Below are 15,052 nucleotides of genomic sequence, written 5' to 3'. Positions count from 1 at the left end.
TGATTTGATACTAGTTCTAATAAATGTGTAGAAATGTATAAAGGTCTAGCTACTTCCACGCGGTATCACCCGCTCTGCTTGGCCATTGGTCATAGCGTGATGTTTTATAGCCTGTAGCCTTCCTCGATAAATGCACTATTCAACACAAAAAAATCAAATCGGTCCAGTAGTTCCGAAGATTATCACGTTCAAACAAACAAACTCTTCAGCTTTATAATATTAGTATACATTGTATAAAAGAAGAAGAAGTAGGGATTGTATGTAGAAATTAAGTGTTTTGATTTCTATTCTACTCTACATAAATTCGAGAATGATTTCTAGACGAATCTGATACAAACGCGGTCATTTGACAAATTTGACGTTGACACTGTTGACAGTGGCTGTGTTGGCATTTTGGCAACCAAAATAATCTATTTGTTTACATTTTTCTGAAATAATAAAGTAAATAATAGCTTAGAAAATAAAATAACTGACTCTGTTTGTGACAATAAGAACGTTATGTAAAGTAATTGGAAACTTATTGTTATTAGACGCCGACTGTTGAGCCAGCAAAATGTCTCAACCTAACCTACTGGACATAGTTCCTGATCAATTATTTCAGGCGCATTATATTAGTGATATAGATCAGGTACAAAAGAAATTACAATATGAGATTGAGAGGAAGCGAGAAGAATTGCGGGCCATGGTTGGGTAAGTCTCATAATGTTCTATGGAGTTAAACTTGTTCATGTTTTTCTCACTTTACAAAATAGATATTTTACACTGCGGCGCAGCTCAGAAGGAGGTAGCCCACCTTTTTTTGTTTACCGAAAGAGTCACCTAGGTACTATTAACTTCTCTAATGTGATGTTTATGTACATATTTTTACATAGATGTAAAAATATGTAAATATTAATAATCAGATAGAGTTATCATCAGTCTTAGAAAACATATTAATATGGTTTCAGAGAAAGATACAGGGACCTGATCCATGCAGCTGACACAATAGAAGAGATGAAGGAAACCACTGGTAGTACCCTGAACCATATTACAGAGATGATGACAGCTTGCAAAAACTTGCACAGCACACATTTAGGTGGATTTAAAGTTGATGAGAAAATTTCAAGACCTCAAAAGTAAGTAGTCAGTGCATACAAACAATATTCAAAGGTCTGTAATATGAATGAGTTAAGATTAATAAAAGTAAAAAGTGATATTGACCACATTGGTGTGGAGACTGGGCAACTGACTGCCATGCAAAGTGTTGCAGGTTTGATTCCACAAACAACTCTGTTGTGATCCATAGTTGTTCCAGGTGTCGGTATGAAGTGTATAGTTAAGTGAAATTGTATGTTAGTAAATGCAGCCACTACACAGGAGGAAATCCTAACAAGAATATGGGGACACATTCTTAAAAGTTTTGCTATTTTATTGGTGACTTCAAAGTGTCTAATCCGTTTTTCTAAAGTTTTCAGTACAATGTGAACCCAATGCACAGTTTGTCTGTACAAGTGAAGCTGTTGATGGAAATCCCTGAGAAGATTTGGACTAGTATTGAATCAGAGGACTATGTGAAAGCTACACAGCTGTTTATAATGGCCAGGCACATTAATACAGGTGATGAATTCTTAGAAATGTAATATTAGTAGTACAGAACAATTGCTATGAACTGAATATAAGGCTAACTTAAGTTAGTAGGAGAAAGGTATGTATGACATGAGGATAGGCAACATATTGTACACCGCAGTACCTCATTCTATAGTTATAGAGCTAGAATTTAACTGAAGTTATTGTTGAAAGTGATTTATTCTAGTAACTGTGCCAAACACATTTTTATATATTATACTTACTGCACGGTTGGTGGGGTGGCTGGGCAACTGTCTGTCACGTAACGTGTAGCAGGTTCGATTTCCGCACAGAGTAATTCTTTGTGTGATCCACATAATTTTGTTTCGGGTCTGGGTATCATGTATATGTGAAAATATATGTTTGTAAACACACTCACGATTCAGAGAAAAACCTAGTATGGCATAACAATTTTTTTTAAAAAGCGTTTTTTTTGTGTTGTAGTATTGTCACATAGAGAAGGTAAAAATGTAAACAATTTCTTTGGCAGGTCTCCAACTCCAAATAGGAGGCAAGAATGTGAAGCCCGGTATGCAGTCCCTGCAGAGACTTGTGCAACAACAGTGGAACTCAATAGCTAACTTCAATCAAACCATTATAGATGAGTGCCGGCAGAAGCTACAGGATGTTGAGATTAGTGTAGAGGTATAAGATGTTATTATTATCAACTAAGTTTATTTTCAGAGTAATGAGATAGAAAATACTAGTTTTTATGGGACAACTCAGTGCCCTTAGCACGAGTTTGCTTTACATTGAACGAAAACGAAACGAGAGCGCGTTCGGCGCTCTAATTGGCCGGTGGGCATTAACTAACCAATCGAACGCACTTTAATTTGGATCTTGTTACATAAAGCAAACTCGTACTTAAGCTCTCAGATCACCTGAACGCCGCTCACATCAGTGGAGTTGCGTTACAAGTGCTTTATTGGCCTTTGAGGGAGATTGGGCCTCTGGTAATCTCACTTTGGCCTAAGCATGGCTCTCCGACGTGAAATTCCAACTAGTTTAAATTTGGATTTATATAATTAAACAATGTATTATTATATTATCGGCTTACTCACATAACTGTTTGACGAAGAACTCGACTAGTTTCAAATAGTTATGTTAGTAAACCGATAATATAATAATTAATTTAGTATGTCTCACGAAAGTTAAAATAAAATTAAACAATTTATCTTACAACCATTCCAGGTAGCCTGTTCCTGCCTGGTCAGCCTCTACTTACTGGACTCCCAGTCGATGGTGGAACTGCTGAACACTCTGATAGGCCTGCATAGTAACAGTAGCCTGAAATCCACGCTACAGTTTGATCTGGCGCATATTTTGGAGGGAGACGTCAAAGCACAGATTAAAGATAAAATCGTTAATGGCGTGAAAATAGTTTTAAAAACTGTTGTGCTGGTGTATTCTTGTTTTGTTGGTAAGTTGAATGAGGAAAATTTAAGAAAGAACTTCTTAAAAGGTTGCCTCTGGACAAAAGACGACTTTAATTTAGGGTACTAAAGTTTAGTTTAAATTTATCATACTAATGTATCTAATGAACGTGACGTGATTTCAGTGTAAATGATATTATAAGTAATGTTGTAAAGGAAAATCTTAGTACTGTCATACTTTACTATATGTAAACATTTTCGAATTGAAAATCAAACCCTACTAATAGTACTTTTTGCGATGCAGTCAACCAATTAGACCATATTATTCAAAACCAAAACTTGTATTTACAGATGATGATGGCGGTGCTGTTCTAGCCAAGTTGCAAGATTTGTTCAAGAGAGATTCGCAACCATTGATCGAACTGGTAAAGTTCAGTGACCCAGCCTCTATAAAACTATTGCCGCCTGCAATTTGTAACTATAGGTAGTTTTTTTTAACTCTATGTTGTATTGAGGATTTGCTACATTACGCCGAAAGATATATCGCTACTTGTACCTGCTTGATAAAAAAGTACCGTAATTAGGGCTACCATTGTTTTTGGTCATCATATGACCCTTATATAGGGTGACTAGTAATTAGTGACCGATATTTAAACACGTGATTGTACTCATGCTTACAAACAACTTTCCTAAATTAACCTTTTTGTATACTCATTGGTTTTATTTTTATCACAATAACAAAACAACAAAATTTCACGCGCGCGTGCTTTCGCATGAGGTCCACATTTATGCCATCTGGTGAACCTAAAAACCGTAGCCCCTATTGCTAATAACTCAGAACAACGAATGATACACACTAGATTATATTAAAGATTGCAATAACAGATAGGGCTGTTTTTTGCTCGACATAATGTTTTAGCATTTCAATACATGGGTAATTAATAATGCATAACAATGTATTCATTTGATACCAGGCTCTCATCAAACAAAGAAGTGCAACCTCTAGCCAAGGAGGAGATAACGAAAGGCATCCAGGACTGGAATGTCTGGGTGAAGTCGTTCATAGAGACCAATGTGCAGACCCTGCTGCAGAACATCACGCGAGTCAAAGTGCTACATGAGATCAGAGAGGAGGCGTTCAAGATTGGTGAGTTTGTTTGGTTTAAGGATTTATAGGTATTGTTTCATCAAGTGACTATACGCATTTATTTGATTTGTATACTGTCTTAAAAAGGTTTAGCTTTTTCTAATAGGGTAGATGACTAATATTTATTTAATCGTCCGTCTTGTAGATTATTTTAAGATACATATTAGTATTTTTTTTTATTTTACGGAAACCAATACCTTAAAGGATATATTGATTTAAAATATCACGTGATGTCACTTCTATGTACGTTTTATACGTGTTTGCTCCCACTCCTAAACTTTGATTCGTATTATCTAAGTATTGCTGTGTCGTGTCTAATATTTTTTCATACCCCGTCATCATCCTTATTGAAAAAAATGCCTTCAAAACTTATAAAGAAAGAGCTTTGATTTCTAGGATAGTTACAAATTCTTCCTTATTATTCTTACAGAGACACCATCCAACTGGTCCACAATATGCTCATCTTTGGATATACCAGAGGTCCACGTCTGGTGCCACTACTACCAGCCTTTGTTGACCTCTCGCGTCAAGTCTATTATAGACGGGCGGTGGGTCAAGGTGTATGATGCTTTCAAAACCCAGCTCCTGATAGACCTTACGAAGGTATCCTCAGACAGTGAGGTGGAGAAGGAGGCTGACATCAACTGGTTCGTCTGGAAGGACCTCATTGGCGAGACGGTGATAGAATCCAGAGCTGATGTCATTAAAGTCATGAATTCACTTATGAAAGGTGAGTTTTAGCACTAATCTTTGCTAGTTTTATTTAGAGACACATTTTCTTAATTTGAAACCGGCGAAATATATTTTGGAGTAAATCTCTATCTTTTAGAAATATTTAGATAATAAAAATAAATAATTTAAAAATAAGATAAAAAAATATTAAATATGACTTTCGAGAAAACTAAAATGGAAACTTTTCAGTGATCACTGATAAAAATAAATGTAATGATCAAATTTTACAATCTAAATGTATCTGGTTTTTTAAGAATATGTAATATATAGGTGATAGTAAAATCTTGTTCCGTATTTTTTTCTTATTAAAAATACTAAATGTACTTATAACGATATCGTTTACCAAACTATTCACTTAAAAGATAACTTTTTTTTATGGTGACTGTGGTTTCACATTAAGAATCGATCTACTGAGAATTCTTAGTAGGTACCTAATAGAGCCGATTTAATAAATCATGTCCACTGGCAACCTTTTTGGGGTTGCCATTATTTTTACAGTTACCAAGCATACATAGAAAGTTCCTATGTGAGCACAGGAGACCCATCCGTTATGCCCAGTTCGCACTGCGCTAGTACTTTAATCGAGTAGCAAGTATTAGTTTGGCCTCTCTCGCTTCTATTTTGAAACAAAAGGGAAGGGTGTTGATGTTGAGAGACATTACCTTATTTTATATATTTTTTTGAAGGTTGCCCCACACTAGGATTTTCGTAAGTGCATTACAAACATACAAGTTCACGAGTATATGAAACCCGGACCCGAAACAACAATTTGGATATAGATATTCCAGAAAAAAATATAGTTGCTCCATGCGGGAATCGATCCCGTGATACGTTGCACTGCATCCAGTTGCCCAGCCACCACACCAACCGTGCAGTCGCTCGCACAACCAATGCTAAACATCTGAGAGTTTTTATAATTTATCCTTAATTTGATAACAAAATTTTGCAATCAATTGTAAGAATTAACATCGGGAAGTTCATTGCCCAACAGCGTCAAAATGACTTATCAAAATTAGACAATTGTCATTGCAAGGCTTTGTGGGTATTTTCCTGTTGTATTGTAATAAATCGTGAATCACTTTATGACGACACGTCTGATCAAGTGACAAATCATATCTCGCATTATAGTAACTAGATAACGTATTATAATTTCAAAATTTCTCTGAATACGTGAATGTGGTCATACCTACTTTTTGCACATTGTGCAATATCCAATCAAGATAAAACTTTGCCTTTTTAATCAATTTTGGACTTTATTGCAAAATGATACAGATATTTTTTAGTAATAACGAGCTATTTCATCCATATGGTCAAAGCTTTGCTACCTCCAACTCCATGTTGGTTGGGATTTTACCAAGGTCATCGAAAATGTATGCTGTGTGAACTATTGCGAAAGTAAAAACGATAGATCATTGATTAGGTTTTATATTTCATTTCGTTTAGCCGCTATCTCGCCTGATTGTAAGTGACGATGGAGCACGTCTGCCCATAAGCAACTTACTCACTCAGGCTTTGAAGACACCCAGGTTATATCCACCAGGAAACACAGACTCCGGCAAATAATTCCACTCACTAGCAGTAGATGTTTATGCCAAATTACAAACAACACTGAAACACGTTATAAAGCTATTAGTACTGACCATCATTATCATCACCTTTGGTCCTCCACTATAAAAATAATCCACTACTTAATAAATTCTATTAAATTCACGTGATTAAGCGGTCAACAATTTATTTATTTCAATTCGATTGAACTGAATGTGGTCACCTGTTCACATCCTTCTAGATAGAAACAAAAACAAAGAGAAAATCCATTTACGTATTATTTTGATCGTAAACGAATAATAATCTTATATCTAAATAGGCTATACTGGCTTTAGATCTTATATTGGTGATTAAGCCTACGTATATCTTTGGAATGCGGTTGTTTTGTGACGCATCAATGCCGAAACGAAAACACCAGATTTTATTAGAGATTCTCTATTATCTTTTATTATTTACCTATTTGTGGGACAACCATGGTCCGGCTTGACCGGAATGATATCACTGACTTACAGAAAACCGACGTGAAACAACGCTTGCGTTGTGTGAGTGAGGTTACCAGCGGCCCAATTACCCCCCTTCCCAATTTCTCGATACTCCAATAACAACCTTTAAATTCCTAATCCCAAAAGGTCGGCAACGCACTGGTAATATATAGGTGTTTCGGGTTTCTATGGGCGGCGGCGATTGCTTACCATCAGGTGATCCGTCTGCTCGTTTATCGGCTTATACCATAAAAAAATCTAATGCATTTTTTTACATTTATGTTTTATCGTTGTACCTGATAGGTACATAAAAATGACTGATTAAGATTAATATAATCTTCAATATGAAAGCTCTTTGAAAAAGAAATCATAATTTATTTATTTATACCAAACATGCCTATCTATGTATGTAGTTATATGTTTACTATTTAGGTGAGGCATTAATTAATGTAAGTACCAATTACATATAACACTTGGTGTAATATTTACTGAACAAACAGGTGATAACCGGCAATAATTTCTTAGAAATTGATAAATTCCTTGACGCAGCTACAGTAAGCTGCGCCGGCGACACTGATCGATTGCGACATTCAGCTTTATCTTGTCTATGATACGTGTAATACTAGTAGTCTAGTTTTGTTTGTCAAATAATTATCAAAATATGTTCTACATATTATAAAGGACTTAGCATTTGATTGTGAGACGGTTTCTTAGAATTAGGAATTATCGTTAGACCGCTTAGTTTTATACTATTTACGTAATAGATATAATGTTTGCGACAGTATGCGTGTTCAGGGCCGCGTGGTTTGGTCACGTGCGATGCACATCCGTGGGTGGCGGTCTGGCGATCGTTGCGGTATGACGCCTAAGGTCTATATTTGGTTTTTGAAACTATAACCTCTATTTGGACTAATTTCGTGACACTGAATTTTAAGTTATTCTGAGAATGAGCATTAAAGAGCTCTGGATTTTACTAAGGACGAAAGGTGTGGCGATATCTGAGAGATTAGTAATTCGAAACGCTAAATCATTTTTGGGAAACAGTAAAAAACTTACGAATTCCGTTTAATTCTTAATGTAACTAAAACAACACGTTTTGACGTTCAAAAGTACCTTCCAGGTCTATCTGAAATAAACAATTTTGACTTTTGACTTTGACTTTGAACAAGTAGAAGGTTACAAACAATCCTTGTCCTTAGCAGCACTGAAGGCAACGTAATGTCCAGTTCCTAGAAAAACAAAACCTTTGGAACAATTATCCTTATCAGTGATTATATATGGTAATTAATAATCAGTTATTTTGATGTAAACCTTATGATAATGAAACGAAGATCGTATCTCCTACGTATCGATCCTGTCAAATCAAATTAATGGATAAGGGGAGCGTCATTCATCATGACAACATCTCTGATCGGCGCTATTAATATAGCTTAGGTTTTATCTCAGCCGATATTGATCTAAAATCGATTATTATTCTGGAATATCTATATTCTAATTATTCGTCATGTTGTCGGTTTACTCGAAAAGCGCCCTTAGTACGAGTTTGCTTCATGTTGAACGAAAACGAAACGAGTGCGCTTTGATTGGCCGGCGCGTATGAACCAACCAATTAGAGCGCCGGAAACGCTCTCGTTTCGTAATCCAAACTCATACTAAGGGTACAGTTCGTTGTAGAACTTAATCTATATCGCAATGCAAAATCAAATCTCGATCACGTTTTGTGTGGTTAACTTTTGATGTCTGTTTTTTAATTTTATCATCTAATCAAACACCTCACTTTGGTTGTTGACAAAACAACGCCATTTATCCAAACGCGGGCGTTTTGATGGTTTTTCAGAATTCAGATATCTATCTATAATTTCTTTGAATTAATACGACTAACCCATGTGTCTACTTTATTCTACGTTTTTCGATATCTTTCCAACTTATTCAGAGCAGCGTTTGACTTAATAAAAAGGGTCTGGAATTTTTATCGAATCACCACGAATCATTCTAGTTAAAACCGTCTACTATGGAATAAAACTAAAAGCCAACTTTACTTTACTGTTTTACAACCTACAGGCTACAACTCATATCGTAATACACATATTTCTTCATAATAATAAGCTTATCACTATTAATTTGGGAGTGTTTTACCAACACATTGAAATATTGCATACCTCTGCATGAAACGGCAAGGTCATCTATTTAAAGTGATTGATTACTTTTACGTAATATAGATTATTATTTATTACGTAATATTATTATATATATTAGACTGAAAATTCGAGAACTTGGCGAACTTGAGAGTTGAGACAGATATTTTATTGAACCTAAAACTTAACTAAGCTATGCATCCCCAAAAGGTTTAGAAATAGGTGTCTCTATATTTCAGCCTTAAAATTAGCTTATATTGGCAGCAGTGCTACACAACAACAACGTCACGCCTTTTATCCCCGAAGGGGTACTGAATACTGGACACAATTCCAGACTCCGTACTACCACTGAGAAATTTTCGAAAAAAGCCCCGTAATACTTTGCCCGACCCAGGAATCGAACCCGAGACCCCTTGTCCGGCAGTCGCACTTGCGACCACTCGACCAAAGAAGCGGCAGTAACTACACCTATCTTTTTTTTCCCTAGGTATGGCTCGTCAAGACCGCGGTTACACTCCAACTCTAGAAAAACTATGCCAGAGTCTGGATGATGAGCTGCAGAAACTTCTGGAAGACTTGAGGGTGTACCTGTATCAAGATAAGAAGGGTGTCGGCAACAAAGATAAGCTCCTGTTTGCTTATGAGGACGACGATGATATAGATCAAGTGTACAGCGATAAACATCTAATCGAGATGTATTTGAGAGATGTTTCCGATAACAATATACAGAGGTAGGTGCCTGACTTCGCGTGTAATTGCACTTTAAGTTGATTTCATTTTGATTTTTAAAAAAACGTTGCCTCCTCACTAGGATTTTCTCCTGTGTCGTGGGTGCGTTTACATACATACAAGTTCACATAAACATAAGTGACGTATGCGACTTTAGTAGGTATTTGCTTTTCAACGAAACTTTGAGGCTGCTTCTTAAGCCAGACAATTTACAATGTATAGCTATTTTTAGTTTGGACCTGTGTCCCTACATTTTGAAGTTTTTTCTAATACAAGATGCATTTTCTCAACAGTATGCTCCAATACATAAAAGCTTGCTTCGAAGAACCAACTTTGCAATCCAATGAGCTACAAAAGAAGACAACTGCAATATACACCGCGAGGTTCACTCAAGCGATATCCGCCCTTATGCCTCATTTACGCAAGTGTTATATTCCTGAGGAACGAGATAGTTTGGGGGTTATAAATATAGACGATAATGCTTTGAAGAGGTGGAATGATTTATGTGTAGTTTTGAAGGAACATTGCCAGTACTGTTGGGGGCAGTGGGTGGATATCGTGATCACCAAGGTAGAAGACTTGACCAAAGGTTTACCGCAACAATTTACTTTGGAGGCTAATATTGATTATTTAATGATGGTAAGTTGTTAAAAGTCGTCTGAATCTTTAATAATTGGTACAATACAATATTAACCCAGTTCCCAATATCCGATTTCTCAACAACCCTGAAGTTCCTAATTCCCAAAAGGCCAACGCACTGGTAACGCCTCTGGTGTATTGGGTGTCCATGGGCAGCGGTGATTGCTTACCATCAGGTGATCCGTAGCTCGTGTAACGGTTTATACCATTAAAAAATTAAACATTAATTACTTTTTGTACAGCAATGGGATGTGATCAAAATCGAGGAAAAGGATGAAGAAGGCAATCCAATAGAGTCTACAATAAAGGTACCGGCAGGTCCGTCTCTCAAGCTGCAGGAATATTTGTACGCTACAAGCCGAATACTTGACGAAGTCGTCCCGCACACGCTACCAATAGAAACACACACGTTATTCATTGAGAAAGTTATAGCTATCACTTTCTCTCATTACGAAAAAGTCATAAAAGAGAACGAGGCAGATATAAATCAGAGATGTGCGCTTCAACTGCTAATGGATGTGAGGCATTTGACACTGTTATTGGTTCCTCGAGAAAACAAAATATTTACGGAGCAGTCGATCAGAATATGCGAATTTCTGAGGCAGAAGATAGATCCGTTTGATTATGACGTTTTCTACAAATACATACAGACTAGCTTGAAGAGATCTGTGCAAAGAGTTCAGGTTAGTTAACTCATTTTGTTTTAATAGCTGTTGTCTAAAAAGGAGTCAGTAACGAGTGTTTTTGAAGGTTTTGTTAGTAGTAAGATATTCATTGTCGGTATACCAAACAGGATGTATGTAGCTATATAATGAATGGAAACCAAAGGCTTTTAAATACATCATCATCAGCTTGTATTTGTTCCACTTCTAGGCAAAGGCCTCTTTTCACACAGAGAGGGAATAAGAATAAAATTCCTTTTCCTTTAAAAAAATGCCCCACATTAGATTTTCTCCTGTATCGTAGGTGCGTTTACCAATATACAAGTTCATATACACATGACATCCAGACGCGAAACAACAATTTATGGACCACACAAAGATTTGCTCCGTGCGATAATCGAAACCGATTACCCAGCCACCGTACCAACCATGCTGTCAATAACTACAGGACTTACCCTGGCTCAAGGCAGTTTGGCGATTTTAGACTTCAGATCGAAATTAAGTTCACGTTTCCTCACGAAGTTTACTTTGTGAGTAATATTTGTGATACTTTATAAATCTTTTACTAAATGTTCACAGACTTTACTTGGCAGTCTGATATTACACCACGGTCAACTGACAGCGTTTATTGGAACGAAGCCCGTACTGTCAGGCGGTACGGGAGACAAGGCGGCCGCACTCCTGGCTTCGGGAGATTCCAACTGGTTCTCATTGCTACCCGTAGCAGCACCACCTAGCCATCTCAAGAAACAGGATAAACCTGTAAGTATTACTGAGCAAACATATAATATGTTAAGCAAAAAAGGATATTTCGGACGGCGATTTCGGAAAATCTTCTGTAACCTTAGTATAAATTTGTTTTACGTTGAACGAAAGCGAGACGAGAGCGCGTTCGGCGTTCTGATTGGCCGGCGCGAAAGTACCAACCAATCAGAAATCAGAGTGCCAAAGCATCTCGTTTCGATCTCATTAAACGTAAAACAAACTTGTACTAAGGCCATTATTGGTGTTGCTTCTCTGTACTGCTGATATTTTTTTATATTTGATTTAAAAGTAGTGATTTGAACTGTGAATGTGTATCTGCCAGTCACTTAAATATGACTTACAAAGTTTGTGTTTTGCCATTAATATAAAATTCTTTTTATAAAAAGGAAATATCTTACTGCAATATTTTATGTGAACATATTTGCGTATAATATTTTTAACGTAGAAAAAGTGTTATTTCGTCAATTACATTTGGTTCACATTAAGTGGCGTTATTGTGCAACTATGTTCAAAGATGTTTACCAGTGAATCACGACACACTGACTTATTACAATATTTTAATTTAATTGTTTATTGTTCAGAATGAACACCTCTTCATACTGTGAACTGGTATGAATTAATGTTGTTTTTTTAATTATTAATTGTTCTAATTGTAGTGTTTTGCTAACCGTTGTTCTTAGTGTCCTTGTTTTTTTTTCTTGCCTGACAATAAATCAAGTGTGTTTATTATTGTTTGCTCTGTCGACCATGCCATAAATACATAAACAGCTTATAAAAATAAAACATTAGTAAAACATAACTCAAAAGTGCAAAATACTGAACACAATCTTAAAAAACTAGAATTATACAAAAATACATGATATCTTTCAATCATAGCAATGTTAAAAGAAACCTTATTTTGGTTAGCAAAAGGTATCTTTTTTAAAGATATGCTCTTGACACTTGACTTTACAGTGACTAACTAATACATTAAAAAAGCAATAAAAATATTTTAAAACTTACATTCGTTTTAAAGAATTTAATTTTAATGTAAGTTTTAAAGTATTTAATGTTAATGCGAGTACGCTTTTCATTTCAAAACAATTCGCTTTTCAAAACAAACAAACTAACATACATTCACCATTGACCGTGTGTGTTTGGTATAACCGAATGCAAGATTATGATCTGGGATACTTAACTATAGATATTAATCAATCAATAACAAAATGTTGTCATAAACCTACTTATTACAGAATTGTTTCCGCATTTACGAAATTATTATAGTAAATTGTTCATTAAACTGTGTCACCCTGTTTACCCTGTATATGTATTTTCCCCTAAAAAGTTCCATAAAGGCGTTTATCACACAATATCGCGCATCCCTGTAGGGATGGTGAAAGAGGTGTGCCGCATAAGCGAGCGTTCGGACGGACGTTAGGCTTCACAGATTTAAGTTTTTAAACTGACATGATCACTAACACTAACATTAGAACTTAAGACGGGATATTTACCATGTTTATTTATGTCTATGAGTTTCCGATATTTCGGCACTGTTGCACTCATAGACATAAAGAAACAAGGTAAATATCCGGTCTTAAGTTCTAATGTTAAGTATCAACAGATTTATTAGATGCGGCTGTGTGTTAATCGCCTTATATCTCATATAGGTATAATATTAACAAAATGCTCTTGTTTGCAGGTAAAGAAGAAGCCAGTATCTTCAAGCCCCAACAAATCTAAGTCAGATAACATATCCGACTTGATGACTAGCTCCTTGCCTATAAACTTCGCGAATGCTCGCTCAGGCGCAGCTTCCTTCTTCAATTCAATTTCTTCTGATTGGTTCAGCGGCTCCTAATGTTATTTCATCACTAAGTTTATTTATATTTATTGGTATTTTCATTAATGTTATTATAATAATAGATTTATTTACTCGTGTATGTTAATTATTAAATTAAAAAAGCATTTAAATATTATATGGAATTAAATTAATAGATGTAGTTTTTATTTATGATATTTATTGAATATTATTTCTAGATGTAGTTCCAGTTTTCTTATAATTATTTATCAGTAGGAATAAATGCAAATAATTTATCAGTATCACTTCTAGCTGTTCTTCCTCATTGAGTAAATAAAAGATTGTCGTTAGACACGATATTGATTTATTTGACAGATTAGATTGTTTGGTATTTCTTATTAAAACCGTAGTCTGTAGGTAGGTCAGTTGTTATCATGCGATTATTGAAGATATGTATGATGACGAAGAAATCTTTTAATACAGCAAAAAAGGCCTTAAATATCTGGATATGAAGAATATATTTCCTAACTTAGTTATGCGGAAGATGAATGTCGTACGAGTCTTTGTTCATGTCCATAACTACAACTATTAGATGACTTCTAATCCCCAAAGGGGCGGGTAGAGGTAGGTGCACATTTACAAATAGGTACTAAGTACAACACAACACCCACTTTTGACCGATACGACCTTCAAACATTCAAGAAATAGAGTATTTCTTTTTAATAGGCCGGCAACGCATCTGTGACTCCTCTGGGGTCGGTCCATGGGCGGCGCTGATCGCTTACCATCAGGTGACCCGGCTATTCGATTGCCCCCTATTAAATTAAATTGTATGTTATTATGTACCTACCCAAAAGTCTACCTATAACAAAAAATACAACAAGGATAGGTGAGGTGGCAATAGGAGGTGTTTAAAAGTTAAATGATATTAGGTACTTATAATATCAAAATAAGTACACGTAGTCTCCGCATTGTTATTTGTCCCTGAATGAATGATTATTATGCAAACGGTTGAGGTAGGCCCAGCGATGCGGATCGCCGAACTGGTTTTATTGTGATATTGCAACGTGTAATGTATGCCAGATTGACATCGGAGAAAAAAGGTGCGGAATTATAAACAGGTGATTTAAATTGTCTTTGAAAAAGTTCCCACCGTTCGTTGCTTGCAGTTTTATACTTGTTGGTAGGTATTTTTTTAACGTGTGGAGGATTCATCAAATGTCTCTTCTTGCCTTGTGTGAGACATGAGGAAGTGCTAGATTCTTATTGTCTAAAAACAACTCGTTGCAACTCCGGCTTAGAAGCCGGGACCGCGGTATCTTATGACACTTTTTCCTTAACATGGTGGAAGTGAACCTTCCACCATGTTATCACACAGAGCTGTTCTACTCTAGAACTTACTATACTTAATATAGTTACTTACATGTTTGTGAGGAAGCGTTTAAAGGAGCACAATCTTCT

General features: G+C 35.9%; 1 protein-coding gene across 1 annotated transcript; it reads left to right on the top strand.

Moving 5' to 3' along the window:
• Positions 1-356: 356 nt before the first annotated feature.
• LOC118274151 (conserved oligomeric Golgi complex subunit 1) lies at positions 357-13,785 on the top strand. Its single transcript, XM_050705726.1, has 13 exons — positions 357-690; positions 948-1,115; positions 1,448-1,596; positions 2,096-2,250; positions 2,797-3,025; positions 3,330-3,462; positions 3,953-4,125; positions 4,556-4,855; positions 9,507-9,750; positions 10,042-10,387; positions 10,630-11,070; positions 11,629-11,811; positions 13,493-13,785. The coding sequence occupies exons 1-13, from the start codon at positions 554-556 to the stop codon at positions 13,649-13,651; spliced, it is 2,817 nt and encodes a 938-aa protein (XP_050561683.1). The 5' UTR covers positions 357-553; the 3' UTR covers positions 13,652-13,785.
• The last annotated feature ends 1,267 nt before the right edge of the window (positions 13,786-15,052 follow it).

The sequence above is a fragment of the Spodoptera frugiperda genome, chromosome 3, assembly GCF_023101765.2.
Source record: "Spodoptera frugiperda isolate SF20-4 chromosome 3, AGI-APGP_CSIRO_Sfru_2.0, whole genome shotgun sequence".
Lineage (NCBI taxonomy): Eukaryota > Metazoa > Arthropoda > Insecta > Lepidoptera > Noctuidae > Spodoptera > Spodoptera frugiperda.
This window is presented reverse-complemented; position numbering and strand designations above follow the sequence as displayed.

Bases quoted from the DNA above. Each gene is read 5' to 3' on its own strand.
- LOC118274151 (XM_050705726.1), top strand. From the start codon at position 554: ATGTCTCAACCTAACCTACTGGACATAGTTCCTGATCAATTATTTCAG. The intron at 3,463-3,952 runs GTAGTTTTTTTT...ATTTGATACCAG, and splicing joins CCTGCAATTTGTAACTATAG to GCTCTCATCAAACAAAGAAG. The intron at 10,388-10,629 runs GTAAGTTGTTAA...CTTTTTGTACAG, and splicing joins ATATTGATTATTTAATGATG to CAATGGGATGTGATCAAAAT.